We start from the raw sequence: 18164 nt of genomic DNA, 5'->3' as shown, positions 1-18164 counted from the left end.
GGTTCTTTCTTTTTAAGCTTCTGCACCATGTCTTATTTATAACAGGAGATGGAATTCTGCAAACCATTTGAAAGGATTACAGTTAATCAGTCACCTACAGAAGATAATGTTCTGCCTACTATAATGCTTATTCATTTGGAAAGCTTAATCTGGAGATTTAAACTACAAATTGTGACCTGCAAAAAGAAATGGAAAGTTCTGTGGAATCTTATGCGGATTGAGGCACAGTTGGGTTTTTGCTTCTTTTTGTTGTGATTTTGGAAGACTTCTGCTCCTTACTTACAAAAGCACTTTATATTTCAGGAATAAAAATTAAATAAATCACAGCCTGGTAAAGATATAGTTGCTTTTGCACTGATTATGACCGTAAGCACCTCATAAATTATGATGTAGATTTTGTATATGTGCACCTTTGTGCTAAAGCCAAGTTGACTCCAGTTGTTCAGCGCAATGTTTTTCATTAGATTTTTTTCACACTTCAAGAAAACAGAAGCATAGTAAACATTTTCTGTAAACATTTTCAAAATGGGGAAGCCGCTTAGCAGGCCAGACTGTTTACGTCAAAATCCTCCTTGTGTAGGGAAGGGTGAAGAAGATGAGGATCTAAATATTGAAGACTGTTATGTTCCTCAAAGGTCAATCTATGACACAGTGAGACTGAATGAACAGATTGATTCAGGCTCCAAAGGCAGCCTGTCCTCGAGACATTTCACAGATCGGACTTTACCATATAGTCATAGAACACTGGATATTAGCACTCTGTGCCCCAATGGTGCCCTTACTTCTTCCAGTGTATTTGAGCTCAGAGGACGTGAAGTTAACAAATTAGATGAAAAAATGATATTTGATGCACTTAAACTGAATAGTGATATAATTCGAACTGCTGGATTACCCAAAACAAAATCTCACACAGAAAAGAAAGAACATAGGAGATCATGGAGAATGTTTGTTCCACCCAATTTTGCAGACTGTGCAAATAAAAGTGAATGCTCATTTGTTGAAACTGCTGAGAAATCAGATATAGCAAAAGCAGGCAAATGCAAATTTGGAACTAATTCCCTCACCTCAGAAGAGGATGACTCTGGTCTATGCAGCCCTCCAACAGAAAGAGAAGAAAAACAAGACCCATTATTAGTAGGAGAGCAAAGTCAAATCAGAAGTATATCTTCTGCAGAATATATCCATGAAGTAGGTCAATTTAGGCATTTTTTCCCTGCTATTTCCAGTAGTGAACAGCACATCCCATTGCTTGATTGCAATAATGCCCCTGTAGAAGATAGCTGCAGATTATCTTTGCATGATGTTTCACTATCCAAAAAAATAGTGCAAAATAGTCCTCAAAAATGTGCAAAGGAGAAGAGAGGGACAAAATGTTGTTACTCGCTGAATTCTTTGAAAGAGGATGCACAACTTCTCCAAGGTCATGGAAAAAACAATTTTACCTCAGACAAAGGAAAAATGGAAAATGAGTGTGAAGTTGAAGAAATGAAAAAGCATGTCATAATGACAAAAGGGGACTGTGTGAATGATGCACCTCAGCATTTAGACATGTATTATGCAAATATTGCTGTTAATGCTAACACCATAGATTTAGCAAAATATGAGATTTTTTCTGACACAGAAGAATCTAGCATAACACATACAGATTCAATGGAAACAACCTTCTCTGCTCAAGAACTGGAGTTAGATAATACCATAAGCTGTCCACAAGCTAACCCAATGAGAATGAAAGGGAATGTCTGGAATACAGGAACCCACATAGAAACCTTGGACACTGTCTGCAATGGTCTATTTTCTAATAAGGTAATTCAAAACAAAGGACCTTGGAATCATAGTAAAGGCCAACAACCATTTGTTTTGTTATTATAAAAATGACTGCTAGAATTTCCGATTAGGAATTACTATTGCATCTACAATTTTATTTTTCATTTACTAAGAAAATGTGGTTACTAGCATAATTTGCATAGCAGATTACAAAATGTCAGAAACTAGTGAAATGGTCACTTTAGTACATGAAAAAGGGACAGTTTCTGACAGGGCTGATTTCTTCCAGCTGTTTGGTTCATGCCTATTATTGTCCAGATGGTGTTTGTTACTCGTCATTTGGAATGTTTCTACTGTGCACTGATGTTACCATTCAGTTTTTACACAAATTGTGGTTAAAGGCAAAGCCTTTCAGTGATAGTTCTGCCTGATTTATTTAGCTTGACCAGTCTTACTCAGAAAGGTACAAATAACAGTATCAGATTATTGTGGTTTCCAAAGTACATAGATTAAAGATTTGTTGCATGTACTGAAGTCCTTTTCCCTGAAGCAGCTTGCCAAAAAAGTAGATCTGAAGTTACCATGGTGTTTTACAAGCACACACATTTTCTGAGTGATGGATGAGGAAAGAAAGTAAAGAGAAATGCAATAAGTAAGGGATGTTTGTCAAGTCTGTAATCTTTTTTCTGCTCACTCTGCTTGATGTTTGAACTATTTCAGGGGTTGTTGTTTAATTGTTCTGGTAAACTACCCTCAAAGATCATTTATTTTAAGCTTCTCTTTGTAAATAGCATACAGGCAGTCCCCGGGTTACATGGATCTGACTTACATCGGATCCCTACTTACAAACGGGGTGAGGCAACCCCGCACTAGCTGCTTCCCCCCAGTAGACCAGGAAGACGCAAAGCTAGCGTCCCCCCCTCCCCCCCCAGCAGACCAGGGAGACGCGGAGCGGCTTTTCTCAGCAGACACCTCAGCTTGAGAATAAAGGACTGAGGGAAGTGAGGTGTGGGAGAATAAAACTGAGCTCTGGAGAAATGTTTGGCTAGAGTTTCCCCTACAATATGTACCAGTTCCGACTTACATACAAATTCAACTTAAGAACAAACCTACAGTCCCTATCTTGTACATAACCCGGGGACTGCCTGTATAAGTTTTTAAAGGACAGGCTGGGGGAAATGCTAAACCATAGGTTGTAGTGCACTGCCTTTGAAAGAGAATTTTGTAATATAGAGGAAGTCCTTTTATCGGTCTGTCTATCTGTCTTGATTATGCCAAAGTAGTAAAAAATATTTGCTACTTCATGCAGCAGAAGGGAACAGCCAACTTGCTAATAGTTGTAAATATTGACCAAACTATTCAATTTGTAGTTAGCTTGGTCCATAGTGATTAAGGTCTTGGAAGGCAAGTGTCAGGTTACTGCCTGACTGGTATTTGAATGAGCAACCTGCCTGTTCTTTTAATAGATTTGCTAATTGTCAGAAAAGTACTTTAATCTGCTGGGTTTTTCTACTTGGGTCTACAGATTTGCATTATTATTATCACAATAATCACTGGGATATCTAATGTTAAAAGTTTCTGTGTCCAGCTAAAAATGCAGCTGTGTTCCTACTTCACAGTTAGGGTGACCAGATGTCTGGTTTTCAATTGGAACGCCTGTAAAAAGGGATCCTTGTGGAATCCCAGCTCGTTGACTGGTTTGTGGCACCGTGTAGCGGGGCTGGCAGGCTTCTTGTTAGCTTCTGTGCCATGTAGCTTCTGGGAAGCAGCCAGCATCCTCGGTTTGGGTCCTACGTGTAGGGGCATTCAGAGGGTTCTGCACTCTGCCCCCTCAAGTGTCACCCTGCAGTTCCCATTGACCAGGGACTGTAGCCTATGGGACTGGTGCCTGCAAACCAAACAGCACAGAGAACCAGTGCATAGAACCATTGTGGCTGCACTCCTGCCCAGGAGCTGCTTTAAGTGAGCACCACCTAGAGCCTACACCACTGGCACCCTCCCAGGTCCCAACCTCCTGCCCCAGCCCTTCATTCTCTGCCCCCTCTGAGCCCACACCCCCAGCTAGAGCCCTCACACCATCTCACACTCAACCTCCCAGACCCCAGTCCTGATCCCCCTCCTGCACCCCAAACCCTTCATTCCCAGCCCCACCCTAGATTGTGCAACCCCAACCCAGAGCCCCCTTCAACCCCCTCAATCCCAGCATGGAGCACCCACCTGCACCCCAGATCCCTCATCCCTAGCCCCACCTCATAGACTCATAGACTTTAAGGTCAGAAGGGACCATTTTGATCATCTAGTCTGACCCCCTGCACAGTGCAGGCCACAGAATCTCACCCACCCACTGCTAGAATAATCCTCTCACCTATATCTCAGATATTGAAGTCCTTGAAACGATGGTTCAAAGTCCCCCAAGATGCAGAGAATCCTCCCGCTAGTGACCCGTGCCCCATGCTACAGAGGAAGGCAAAAAACCTCCAGGGCCTCTGCCAATCTACCCTAGAGGAAAATTCCTTCCCAACCCCAAATATGGTGATCAGCTGAACCCTGAGCATGTGGGCAAGAATCACAAGCTAGACACCCAGAAAAAAGTTCTCTATAGCAACTCCTATCTTCCCACCATTGGCCTATTTACCACCTGAGAGCCTGTATCCCCAAATGGAAACTGCACCCCTCGCATTAGGGATGTCAGTGTGCAGACAACTAAACGATTTACTGATAAGCCTGGGCTTATTGATTAATTCTGTCAACTACGCATCTTTCCCCACTCTCCCCCTCCCCCCTCCGCTGCCTCTGTATCAGAGGCAGCCGGGGCGGGGGGAGAGAGGGGAGGGCGGGAAAGTAGGAACTTGTTCCTGTGCAGAGCCAGCTTAATGCTGGCTCCCGACAAGCACCGGGTCTCCCTGCCCCTGTGCTGCTGCCTCTAATAGAGAGGAAGCAGTGCAGAGGATGAGGGGGGCAGGTGGGAGTCGATACATGCAGGGAGCTGGCTATGTGGACTTGCCTGCCCACTCCGCTTGCTGCCTTCTGCAGAGGCGGGAGGTGGGGGGAGGCAAGAGCTGGTGCTGGGGGAAGCTGGCTTAAAAGTCAGCTCCCCCCTGCACCAGCACTATGGTGCCACCTCCCAACCCTCACCCCCGCTCGCTGCTGCCTCTATCAGCTCTACAGGAAGCTTGGACCCCCTCACCGATAGGGGCGACAGGCAGTTGGCTCGCGAGGGGAACTGGTTTTTAAACTGGCTCCCTTCTGATAGAGAGGCAGCAGCACAGGATGGCAGGGGACTCCCTGGGACTAGGGCCGGGAGTGTACTGGCTGCTGGCCCTGCCTCGGGGAGGCTATCAAATAGTCATGTAACTGCTAAAATTTGATGCGGATACATGACTATTCAATTATACGCTAGCTAACATCCCTATCTCACATCCTAACCCACTGCCTTTACCTCACGTTGAATTGCTCATTCCCAACACCGCTCCAAAGCTTGCACCCCTAGCCAGAGCCCTCATCTTTTCCCATCCCCCGAACCCTCTGAAACATCCGGGTGAAAATGAGTGAGTGAGCGAAGATGGGGAGAGCAAGCAATGGAAGGAGGACAGGGAGGATGGAATTAGCAAGGGCAGTGCATTGGAGAAGGGGTGGGGCATGGGCTTTGCCTCAAAGGAGGTGTTCGGTGAGGGTGTTGTGTGAGTAGAAAGATGACCATCCTATTCACATTTTAAGTGATAACAGATCAAAAGTCTTAAAAATGCAGCAGCTGCCTGCCCACCAACAAGCAAGAATACTCTGCATGTGTCTGAAAGAGGGTTTAAGTCACAAGAACATGCAAGTCAGGAGACATGCAATGTTGTCAGTCTTATCTATATTTGTTATACTGTATAAGTGGCTGTTAAAGTGGGGTTTTGCAGGGTTACCTTGTGGATGAGCATTGAGGTTGTGGTCAGGTTTGCTTTGTGGGAGGAATGCCAGTGACCTAAAGCCAAGCACTTTCTTTTAGGTGCTCAATATATTTTCTGGAACCTCTACACTAGCATGTGAAGCACACAGAAGATTTAAGAAATTTGAACTAGCATGTCCTCACTACGGGCAAGCATCAAAATTAGTCTGAGGCAGGCTCTGTTAATGTGGATGTGCTACGTCGGACTTAGAGCCGTTGGAAGCACTGAGGAATAATTAGTTTGAATTACTCTGGAGAGTAATTATTTCAAAATAGCGGCACTGGAGTGTCCATACTATCATTATTTCAAAATTACTATTTTGGTATTAGCATTACTCCTGATGAAAAGCAGGGGTATAGATCTTGAATTCCACAGCCCATTATTTCAAAATAACAGGCTTGCTGGTGTGGACACTCACTTATAAATTTGGTTTTAGGGAATTATTTCAAAATAAAGTCCTAGTGTAGACCAGGGCTAAAAACACATAATTCTTTACAGTGTTCTTAGTGCCAGGAGAATAATTTGCCTTCTGAAAGAGCTTTGTGCTGTTCAGGAAGCTGAAAAAGGTTGCTTTGAAAACACTAAACCTAAAACAAAACTGTTGCTGAATGCCACCATAGAAGGATTTAAGGTCAAAAGTTGAGCATGCTTTACCGTTGTTTATTCATCCGTTATTTTCACTTGTCCGTGTAATTCGGGGTTTAGGCCAGTTTCTGAACTCATTGACACTGAAGTCATTTCAGGGTAATTCAACTGAAATAAATTGAGTTAGCTGGAATTTACGCTGGTATTACTATGATAATAGTCTTGTTCTGCAAAGCTTAAATACAGTCATAGAGTATAGAACTGAGAATTACCACTTGGCTCTACTTAGAGACCATACATTCTGCAGAACTATACAATAATAATATAATAATGGGTATCTGCTTGTCATGCTGCTGCACCCAGCTCCATATTCCAGTACTCATCTGTATTTACTAATATTTAACCTAAAATGTTTTTTCCTAACCTTAGGCATTGTCCCTTATCCAATTTTCAGAGACATTGACCAATTTGTTCCTTTGATGTACGTTGTTACTTTTCATTTCTTTTTCTTGTTTACACACTTTTATATTGTCACTTCATCTATGGACTATGTTTATATTAGGGATGCAATAGTGTATACATTTAAATGGTTAACCAATGAGCCTACATGCAAGCCCCCACTCCCAGTGCTCGCTGGGAGCCAGCTTTTAAGCAGGTTACACTTTTACAGAAAACCCAACAACGCTTTTTAACATCCCTACTTTATATCTCCCTGAGCCTACTTTAGTACTATCTAGATGCATCTCCCACTGTCTCTTGAGTTCTTGCATCAATTATGTTGCCCTGCTTTATATGTGTTCTATTTTTTCCTGAGCTGTGTTAATGTGAACTAAATACAGTGGGACACATTATGCCTAGTATTACCAACTTTCTCAATGCAGAAAACTACATGTTTTTGCCCCACCCTCTCTCTGAGGCCCTGCCACTGCTCACTTTATCCTCTCTTCCTCCATCGTTCGCTGACCCTCATCTTCACTCACTGCCAGGCTGGGCCAAGGGATCGTAGTGCAGCAAATGAGGGCACCAACTGGGAGTATGGGCTTGTAGGATGGTTGGGGGTGATGGTTTGCGGTGTAGGAGAGTGTTTGGCGTTTGGGCTCCGGGTGGTATGGACCTCAGCTGTTGCCAGTGTTTTCCAGGGACAGAAATGTCTACGTGGCTCCCAAGAAGCATGAGCATGTCCCTCCAGCACGTAGGTGGCCTGGTGGCCAGGGGAGCTCTGCACACTGCCCTCACCCACAGGCACTCCCTCTAGCACTGGCTCCACAGCACCCATTAGCCATGCTGTTCCCAGCCACTGGGGCAGCATCTGACTGTGGAGGCTGCGCACAGAGCCTCCCCTCACCCTGGGTTGTCTATCCACCAGGGAGCTGGAGGAACATGCCACTGCTTCCTGGAACTGTGTGGAACCAACAAAACTTTTAGTGGCCTGGTCAGTTCTGGTGACTATAGCTGCCAGCATCCTTGTCAGCCAGGCATTCTGGTGGAAATCCAGATGCTTGGCAAATCTAATTATACCTCATGAAGGAGGGAACATTTGCACTGGAAATTTCACTCTCTACACCAGAACTGAGTTTGTCCTAGTGTCCCAGCTGCAGGTGGTTGTTCACATCCTCGTTTCATATGAAATCTCCCCCTAAACAAAATACAGCATTTGGTTTTTAGAGGTACAGGACTGTATTTGGTTGGTATTGTACTGTCAACTTATATATTTTTTAATCTTTAATAGCATTGACTGTTTCTAGGATGTTCTTTACTTCACTAAATATAATTTCTTTTTAACAATGATATATAGACAAAGATTAATTTTCAGTACTAAGATTTTATTCCCAATATCCCCATCACAGTTGCTTATGTGCCACGTGTTTTCAAACATAATAGTTCAGATATGCTGTTGCTTTTCTATCTGCAGGTATTCCAGAAAGAAGAGATTGAAACATTGCAAGTGAAACAACAAGAGGTAAATTGGTTAGGTCAAGGACTTATTCAAAGTGCAGCGAAAAATGCAAGCACCGAGAACCTTGAGCATGACCTTGAAGAAGTTAACACACGATGGAAGACTCTCAATAAGAAGGTTATTTTGTATACTTATCAATTCAAATTTTGCCTTCCTTGTTTTGTATTTTCCCCTATTTATTTGGCATCATCTTTCAAAATACAGGAAATTAAAAGATGTTCATGATGGTCAGGGATTCTGTTGCCTTAACACAGTAACTTTCTTTGTAATTCTCTTTAAAACATTTCTGTCAATCACTGGTAACATATGGTTGTTATTTCCACAGTTCTGTCCATTTTTCTGTAGGTTTATTCCTGGCATTCTTAGCCAGAAAAGGTTCCCTGGGGACTCTTTGCTCTCCTCTGCACAAGCAGAGCAGGGAGGAGTTTAATAGCCCAAGTTGTGTGGAGAAGGTATTGAGGGGAGACACATGTGGGAAAGGTAGCTATATGGGTTTTTTTCCTCAACCATGTTGTACTCACTTCTCTCTCTCCTTATTCCACTATGATTTTTCTGTATTCACATTCACCATTATATCAGAGAGTCTGTTCTGTCATATTCACCATGATATCTAAGCATTTTCCAGTGCTGTATGAAGCAGCAATAGGGCTCAGCTCTGTGTGGGCAGTAACATGTTTTCTTTCATATGAATCAGGGCTTATGGTGCTTTAAACATTGTAAGTTTCACAGCTCAGTGGAGCAACTTCTCTCTTGAGTCCTCCATGAATGTTCCCTAGACAGAAGCTGAGGATAGGATGCGACAGGGATGGGACACAAGAAAGGTGCATATTCTCACAGGATTCATCTCACAGGAGAATGGATGGAATGGATCATCAGATGTCCATGGCTCATGTATATGTCCTCTTCTTCTTTTATATTGTGAAGGGACTATTGTCCTGAATAAGGAGTTTCATTTGGGGTCTTGACAGAGTCCTGTTGTAAGAAAGCCCTTGTAAAACACACATTTGTTAGAGGTATGTTTCACCTCACTGTATCTCCCCATAGAACATAACTGTACAACACAGGAGTATTATTTCTACTGGATCATTTGGATAATAGAGTTTACTGGGAATCAACCTCTTTCCTTTAAATGGAAGAAATAAGTACCCTAGTTCACACATATAGTGGTAGAATTTTAAAATGAGGAACGTGAATTAATGTATACAAAATGATGAAGAATGAAAATATGCTATAGTAAGAAAGACAGCCATGCTGCAAGCCTCAGTTAATTGGCAGAAGCAGCAAGGGAGAAAAGGGAAAAATGAGTAATACATCCTCTCTCTGTCTTTCTTTCAGGTTGCTCAACGAGCTGCTCAGCTGCAAGAAGCTCTTCTCCGCTGCGGAAGGTTTCAGGATGCCCTTGAATCTCTGCTGAGCTGGCTCATTGATACAGAAGACTTAGTGGCCAATCAGAAGCCCCCATCTGCTGAGTTCAAAGTTGTGAAGGCCCAGATACAGGAACAAAAAGTAAGTGGGACTTATTACTGTAGATTCAGATACTTGCTGCTTCAGTGATGATAATGAATTCCCAATCTTCACTGAAGCAGAAAATCTGCTCAAGTGTGCTGTATTACAATCAAGTGTATTGAAGTATTTAATGCAGCTGTGCTTTCCCTACTCTATCTTCAGGAATTAGGGGAGGGGGCAACATTTCTTTGCAGAAACTAGACTGATTCTCCTTCATCTGTACTTGGGTGCAAGTGCAAAATCTAGCAAGTTAAAAACAAGAAGAATCAAGGCATTTTATACACAAAGCAGGAGGGAAAAATCAATGTCTGGTTAATAAAAGAAATAGAATATGAGAAGGGACAGAATTTTCATTTGAACATTTTCATTGCAATATTGCAGTGGACCTAACCACTCTAGACTATAACTTGCAGCATGGAGTAAACACCTAAATCCATTTCTCTTTGCATCCTCAGTCAGAATGCTGGTGCCTCAATCTTGGTCATATGCAATGTTGGGAATAGTATGTGTGGAATTAGGAGGGTTGCAGGGTAGAATTTGTGTAACTAGAGAATAAGTGGACACAGTGGAGTTCATGGACCAAACCACTGCATGCAATTCTACAATATGGCCCAATGTGATTTCATATTAAATACAGAGGCACAGTCAATGAAGCCTAAAGGTTGCAGCAGGCACTAGAGCAGCCGTGGCCAGCCCGCGGCTTGTCCCCCAAAAGTGCGGTTCGTGAAGCCGCTCCTGCGCTCCCCCAAAATGGCCCCCACCTGCTCCCTCTTTCTCCCTTCCCCCCCAACTCTCGGCTTCCCTGTGCTTACCAGGTCGGAGCTGCGGGGTTTTAAAAATGGTGCCCAAGATGGCGGCTGTCTTAAAGGGGCAGCCTTCTTTTTAAAAAAATATTTTTTTTGTTTTTACTGGACAATTCTGTTCTGGGGGGGCTTTTTTTTCCTCTCGCGAGCCACAGGTTAACAATTCTGGTGCGTCTCTTCGCATTTTTTCCGCCACTGTTTTGGCTCTCTTTGTTAAATGAGTGGGCCACCCCTGCAATAGAGCATTGCATTCTGGGAGTACAGCAGAGTCAGAGAGGTGCAGCCAATGAAGGAATGGTGAAAAATAGTAGGATTACCAAGTTATAGACAGGAATATGGAAGACTCTTGGGGGAGATGCTAATTTACTGGGTGATGTCAGCAAATGAATTTTTCATTCATTCCCAATCAAGTGGTCAGTAAAAGAAGTAACTACAAGATCAGAGTAATTTAATTCCATGATTTTTTATATAATTTCAACATATAATTGTTTATTTTAAATCATTTTTCAGTTTTTATATTTTATTTCTATTTTTTCATGTACATTTCACAGTTGTGGGAAATTATATGTGGCTGACATTCAAAAAGTTAAAGTTTTATAGCCATTGAAACACAAATTGCATCATTTGTCAAACTGCAGTAAATTTTCATGTATAATTTTTCATACTTTGCCTGTCTATTAGTTTCAATCATCATCAGTGGAAATGTTTTTTCATCTACTTGCCTATGTAGGATGAAATCAACAGTTTCAGTTAAACACCTAGTCCTTCCAAGACTACATACGTTATCTGCAGTTTACTGAATGTCAGCAAACATACAGTTTTTCCGTAAATGCTCACACAGGTTATAGTAATAAAAGCTCAGTAACAAATATAGTGGATGTTAAATGTGACTTTCCCATGTGCATATGCACCAGTGAGGGATACCACACATCTTTGTCACCAAAAAGTAATTAATACACTCATTTACAGAGAAAGGTATTTTGTGGGGCAAGGACTTGGACTTCTGCCAGTTTCAACTTACAGAGAAATAAATAACTAGCTAAAGTCCAAATTAACTCTTTTTATAATACAGTATTAACATTTTCATGGTAATACAAGCATCTAATATTTCTCTACAATTATCCTTTTAAGCAGAAAATGTACATTTTTAACAAGATCTTGAGGAATCTGTCTCCTTACATTTCCAAGACTGTGTGTTGATTCAATTGTTTCCTAGCAATTTGATTTTTTATTTTTTATCTCCAGCTTCTCCAAAGGTTATTGGATGACCGCAGACCTACCGTTGAAGTAAGCAAGCGCGAAGGGGAGAAAATTGCAGAGTCAGCAGAATCTGCTGATAAAGTGAAAATCTTGAAGCAGTTGAGTCTCTTGGATAGTAAATGGGATGCATTGCTCAGCAAAGCTGAAACAAGGTATTCGAAATTCTTTCATTCCTTTGAAAAATATGGGTTCAGCAGGGGATAGATGACTAGAAGCAGCATATGGAACTTCATAATCTGAGACTTCATCGCCACTATTTTTGTTGATACTTACCGCAGCTTGATTGATATATATATATATATATATATATATATATATATATATATATATATATATATAAAGCAAATTAGTAAGAAAAGCAAAGGAAAATAGCTTGAACTATTTTCATTGGCTATTGAAGAAAGTTTGACTATCCTGAAGAGCTAAAATGAAATAATTTGGTAAGATCAACTACACATACATCTTCTGATTACCTGGGACACTGCATTTGTATAGGCAAAACGTAAATTCCTTGGTGGAGAAACCACATTCTCTCTGTTCTTTGCAGCACCAAGCACACAATCAACTTTCAATAAATAGTGGTTCCTTAGAACTCTTAACAATCATAAGAACATAAGAACATAAGAACGGCCGTACTGGGTCAGACCAAAGGTCCATCTAGCCCAGTATCCTGTCTACTGACAGTGGCCAACACCAGGTGCCCCAGAGAGGGTGGACCGAAGACAATGATCAAGCGATTTGTCTCCTGCCATCCCTCTCCAGCCTCTGACAAACAGAGGCCAAGGACACCATTTTATCCCCTGGCTAATAGCCTTTTATGGACCTAACCTCCATGAATTTATCCAGCTTCTCTTTAAACTCTATTATAGTCCTAGCCTTCACAGCCTCCTCTGGCAAGGAGTTCCACAGGTTGACAACACGTCCTCAGCCGTGAAGACTGAAGCAAAGAAATCATTTAGTTTCTCCACAATGGCTTTATCGTCCTTGATTGCTCCTTTTATAGCTCGATCATCTAGGAGACGCACAGGCTTTTTAGCAGGCTTCCTGTTTCTAATGTACTTAAAAAACATTTTGTTATTTCTTTTTGAGTTTTTGGCTAGCTGTTCCTCAAAATCTTTTTTTGCTTTTCTTATTACATGTTTACACTTGATTTGACAGTGTTTATGTTCCTTTCTATTTATCTCACTAGGATTGGACTTCCACTTCTTAAAAGATACCTTTTTGTCCCTCACTGCTTCTTTTACAGTGGTTAAGACACGGTGACTCTTTTTTAGGTCTCTTGCTAAGTTTTTTAATTTGGGGTATACATTTAAGTTGGGCCTCTATTATGGTGTCTTTAAAAAGTTTCCATGCAGCTTTCAGGGATTTGGCTCTAGTCACTGTGCCTTTTAATTTCTGTTTAACTAACCTCCTCATTTTTGCGTAATTCCCTTTTTTGAAATTAAATGCCAGGGTGCTAGACTGCTGAGGTGTTCTTCCCACCACAGCAATGTTGAATGTTATTATATTATGGTCACTATTCCCAAGCGGTCCTGTAACGGTTATATCCTGGACCTGATCCTGCACTCCACTCAGGACTAAATCGAGAATTGCCTCTCCCTTTGTGGGTTCCTGCACTAGCTGCTCCAAGAAGCAGTCATTTAAGCCATTGAGAAATTTTATCTCCGCTTCTCTTCCTGAGGTGACATGTATCCAGTCAATATGGGGGTAATTAAAATCCCCCATTATTATAGAGTTCTCTATTTTGGTAGCCTCTCTAATCTCCCTCAGCATTTCTATGTCAATATCGCTGTCCTGGTCAGGTGGTCGGTAATATATCCCTACTGCTAATTTCTTATTATTGGAGCATGGAATTTCTATCCATAGCGATTCTATGGAACATGTTGATTCACTTAATATTTTTATTTCATTTGATTCTAATCTTGAAATCTGGCTACAAGGGAGAATATTGCACTTCTTGTTTTCAAGTCAGAGTTATCTGAAGGATTGGATTATTGGCCCTGTTCCTGTGAGTTGCTAAGCTCCTTAAGCAAGATGCTGGGCTCCCACAATGTCTAATAAAGTAAAAAAACTAATGCCACCAACATGCTCAGAGCTGTGCAGACAAATATAACAACAGAGTTTGTCCCCCAAAAAATTAACAGTCAAATTCAAGTATCATTATTAAATTCAAATGCACATAAAGCATGGGGAAGAATCATTGACATGAATAATGCAAATGTCTTTGGAGAGAGCAGTGTTTGAAGAGCTTTGCTGAAGAAGTTGTGCTTTCAGAAGGAAATGTAAAAGGAGCTCACTTGGGGCTTGTCTACACTGGGGAGTTATTTTGAAATAACTTCCCTTATTTTGAAATAACAAGGGGAACATCCACACTACCAAGCCTGTTATTTCGAAATAATAGGCTTGTTATTTCAAAATAATTCCTGCTTGTGAAGAGGAATATGCTTATTTTGAAATAGTTATTTTGGAAGTTTAATTTATTTTGAAATAACCTGGTAGTGCAGACATAGCATTGGTGAACAAGAGGAGGAAGAGAGGATGCTTTAAGCATAGGAGATAGAAAAAAAAAGTGACAAGTTTTTAAAGTGCTTATATACAAAGTCTAAAAAATAAGATGGGTGAACTAGAGTGCCTTGTGTTAAAGGAGGAGATTGACATAATAGGCATCACAGAAACCTGGTGGAGTGAGGACAATCAAAGGGACACAATCATTCGGGGGTACAAAATATATCAGAAGGACAGAACTGGTCGTACGGGTGGGGAAGTGGCACTATATGTGAAAGAAAATTTAGAATCAAATAAAGTAAAAAACTTAAACGAATCATCATGTTCCATAGAATCGCTATGGATAGTAATTCCCTGCTCTAATAAGAATATAACAGTAGGGATCTATTATCGACCACCTGACCAGGACAGTAATAGTGACTATGAAATGCTAAGGGAGGTTAGAGAGGCTATCAAAATAAAGAGCTCAGTAATAGTGGGGGATTTCAACTATCCCCATATTGACTGGGTACACATCACCTCAGGACGAGATGCAGAGACAAAATTTCTTGATACCTTAAATGACTGCTTCTTGGAGCAGCTGGTACAGCAACCCACAAGGGGAGAGGTAATTCTCAATTTAGTCCTGAGTGGCACGCAGGACTGCTTGGAAATAGTGACCATAATATAATAACATTTAACATTCCTGTGGTGGGAAGAACACCTCAGCAGCCAAACACTATGGCATTTAATTTCAAAAAGGGGAACTATGCAAAAATGAGGAGGTTAGTTAAAAAAAAATTAAAAGGTACAGTGACTACAGTAAAATCCCTGCAAGCTACATGGACACTTTTCAAAGACACCATAATAGAGGCCCAACGTAAATGTATACCTAAATTGAAAAACATAGAACTAAAAAAGAGCCACCGTGGCTTAACCACCATGTAAAAGAAGCAGTGAGAGATAAAAAGACATCTTTTAAAAAGTGGAAGTCAAATCCTAGTGAGGTAAATAGTAAGGAGCATAAACACTGCCAAATTAAGTGTAAAAATATAATAAGAAAAGCTAAAAAGGAGTTCGAAGAAGCAGGAAGCCTGCTAAGCCTGCTAAGCAACCAGTGAGGCCCCTGGACTATCTAGATACAAAAGGAGCACTTAAAGACGATAAAGTCATTGTGGAGAAACTAAATTAATTATTTGCTTCAGTGTTCACAGCTGAAGATGTTACGGCTCGTGGAATGAGGAGTAACGGTAGTTCTGACTAGGAAGCCTAGTCTGAACGACCTAGTTCATGTTGCGTGTAGCCGCGCGGCACGGGGTTCGAACGAGCAGGGATTTAAAAATGGCGACGCCCAGTTTATGCAAATGAAGCCCAGGAAATTCAAATCCCGGGCTTCATTTGCAAGTGCGGTATGCCTACATTATCCCGCTAGTTCGAATTAGCGGGGTAGTGTAGACATACCCTTAGAGTTCTTTGAAGGGGTTAACAAACATGTGGAAAAGGGGGATCCAGTAGATATAGTGTAGTTAGATTTCCAGAAGGCCTTTGACAAGGTCCCTCACCAAAGGCTCTTGCGTAAAATAAGTTGTCATGGGATAAGAGGGAAGATCCTTTCATGGATTGAGAACTGGTTAAAAGACAAGAAACAAAGGGTAGGAATAAATGGTAAATTTTCAGAATGGAGAGAGGTAACTAGTGGTGTTACCCAAGGGTCAGTCCTAGGACCAATCCTATTCAACATATTCACAAATGATCTGGAAAAGGGGATAAACAGTGAGGTGGCAAAGTTTGCAGATGATACTAAACTGCTCAAGGTAGTTAAGACCAAAGCAGACTCTGAAGAACTTCAAAAAGATCTCACCAAACTAAGTGATTGGGCAACAAAATGGCAAATGAAATTTAATGTGGATAAATGTAATCCACATTGGGAAAAATAACCCCAACTATACATATAATATGATGGGGGCTAATTTAGCTACAACTAATCAGGAAAGAGATCTTAGAGTCATTGTGGATAGTTCTTTGAAGACATCCACGCAGTGTGCAGCGGCAGTCAAAAAAGCAAATAGGATATTAGGAATCATTAAAAAAGGGATAGAAAATATGACCTTATATAAAACCGTGGTACATCCACATCTGGAATACCGCGTACAGGTGTGGTCTCCTCATATCAAAAAAGATATACTGGCATTGGAAGAGGTTCAGAGAAGGGCAACTAGAATGATTAGGGGTTTGGAATGGGTCCCATATGAGGAGAGATTAAAGAGACTGGGACTTTTCAGCTTGGAAAAGAGGAGACTAAGGGGGGATATGATAGAGGTCTATAAAATCATGAGTGGTGTGGAGAAAGTGAATAAGGAAAAGTTATTTACTTGTTCCCATAATATAAGAACTAGGGCCCACCAAATGAAATTAATGGGCAACAGGTCTAAAACAAATAAAAGGAGGTTCTACACACAGCGCATAGTCAATCTGTGGAACTCCTTGCCTGAGGGGGCTGTGAAGGCTAGGACTATAACAGGGTTTAAATGAGAACTAGATCTATTCATGGAGGTTAAGTCCATAAGTATCTATTAGCCAGTATGGGTAAGGAATGGTGTCCCCAGCCTCTGTTTGTCAGAGGGTGGAAATGGATGTCAGGAGAGAGACCACTTGATCATTACCTGTTCGATTCACTCCCTCTTGGGCACCTGGCATTGGCCACTGTCGGCAGACAGGGTCCTGGGCTGGATGGACCTTTGGTCTGACCCAGTGTTGTACCAATTAAAGCAAGCAGGATCTTATGAGGGGGATAAGGCAAAAAGCCACATTTATTGTAAAGATAATAATAAAAAAATAAAGAAAAGATAGAAGCAAACAACGTTGTTTAACTACTTAACCCTTATACATATAAACATTCATTCATCCATTCATTCAGGTTCTGTGTATTTGTTATAGTTACCAGCCTGGAAGTTGCTTGTGACAGAATACTGGCCAGGTATTCTGTACACAAGTGATGTTAGTGGGGAGCGAAGTCCTGATCAGATGCGCATCTGAAGCTCCTGGTAGGCTGGCAGCAGAAACTTGGACTCTGATTTCATAGTTTTTTAGTCCAGTGCTTATAGGAATTTTTTCCTATGTCAGTCTATGGAAATTGCTGCATCATGCTGATGTCTTCAGGGTGGCTGCCAGGTGCTCGTCAGTGATCTCATCGGGTGGACCTCCAGTACTTGGATTTCTCCACTTGACACCTTTTGGTTGCACTGGGCACCTGACGCCTTCTTCAGCCCTTTGTTGCTGTATTCTCAGGCTGGCACCTGTCAGAACCATTCATTCATCGTCCAAGCACTCTCTCTCTCTTACATACATTCCCTAATTAATGTTTCCCATACAGTATTTTGTATAATAATAAAAGTTGTAGTTACAAAAGTTTCTGGGTGGTATTGCTTAAAACATTCTCTGAGTGCTGAGTAAAGTTACAATGTTTTAAAGAGAACAGGTGTCAATTATGTAACAATGCCCTTAGTCAATTACAGGGCTTGGCTCCCATAGCAGAGTTAGTGGCTTGACAATGCAATGTTACAATGTATCTCTGCAATGTCAATTTCAAGCAGCCCCTTGCACAAGCTTGAGCATGCCCTGGGACACAGAGGGGGGGCTGTTTCTGGATACATAGGATTATAGTCTTAACAGTTCTAAGTTACATGACCTAATACATTATATTCTAAAGGGGCAATAATAATAATAAATCTAAACATTTAACAATCTTAACAAATAATAATAATAAGAAGAAGAATTAATAAAAAATGTAAACACTTTAAGTTGTGGGGAACAAATTATGGGGAGTCACTTCCATTTGGGGGAATCATTTTCAGTACATGAATATGTTATCGC

At 41.3% G+C, this 18164-nt stretch overlaps 1 protein-coding gene across 28 annotated transcripts in view; it reads left to right on the top strand.

The window, feature by feature from the left end:
- DST (dystonin) overlaps positions 1 to 18164 on the top strand; it is a 466993-nt gene that overhangs the window by 360568 nt on the left and 88261 nt on the right. For all 28 annotated transcript variants that reach the window (XM_006110983.5, XM_025182427.3, XM_075923642.2 and 25 more), the window contains 3 exons: positions 8194 to 8355; positions 9574 to 9744; positions 11793 to 11959. In XM_006110983.5, coding sequence (XP_006111045.3) covers positions 8194 to 8355; positions 9574 to 9744; positions 11793 to 11959 — 500 coding nt within the window. The remainder of the gene's footprint in view (positions 1 to 8193; positions 8356 to 9573; positions 9745 to 11792; positions 11960 to 18164) is intronic.

Source organism: Pelodiscus sinensis, chromosome 3, assembly GCF_052426305.1.
Source record: "Pelodiscus sinensis isolate ZL-2025 chromosome 3, ASM5242630v1, whole genome shotgun sequence".
Taxonomy (NCBI): domain Eukaryota; kingdom Metazoa; phylum Chordata; order Testudines; family Trionychidae; genus Pelodiscus; species Pelodiscus sinensis.
This window is presented reverse-complemented; position numbering and strand designations above follow the sequence as displayed.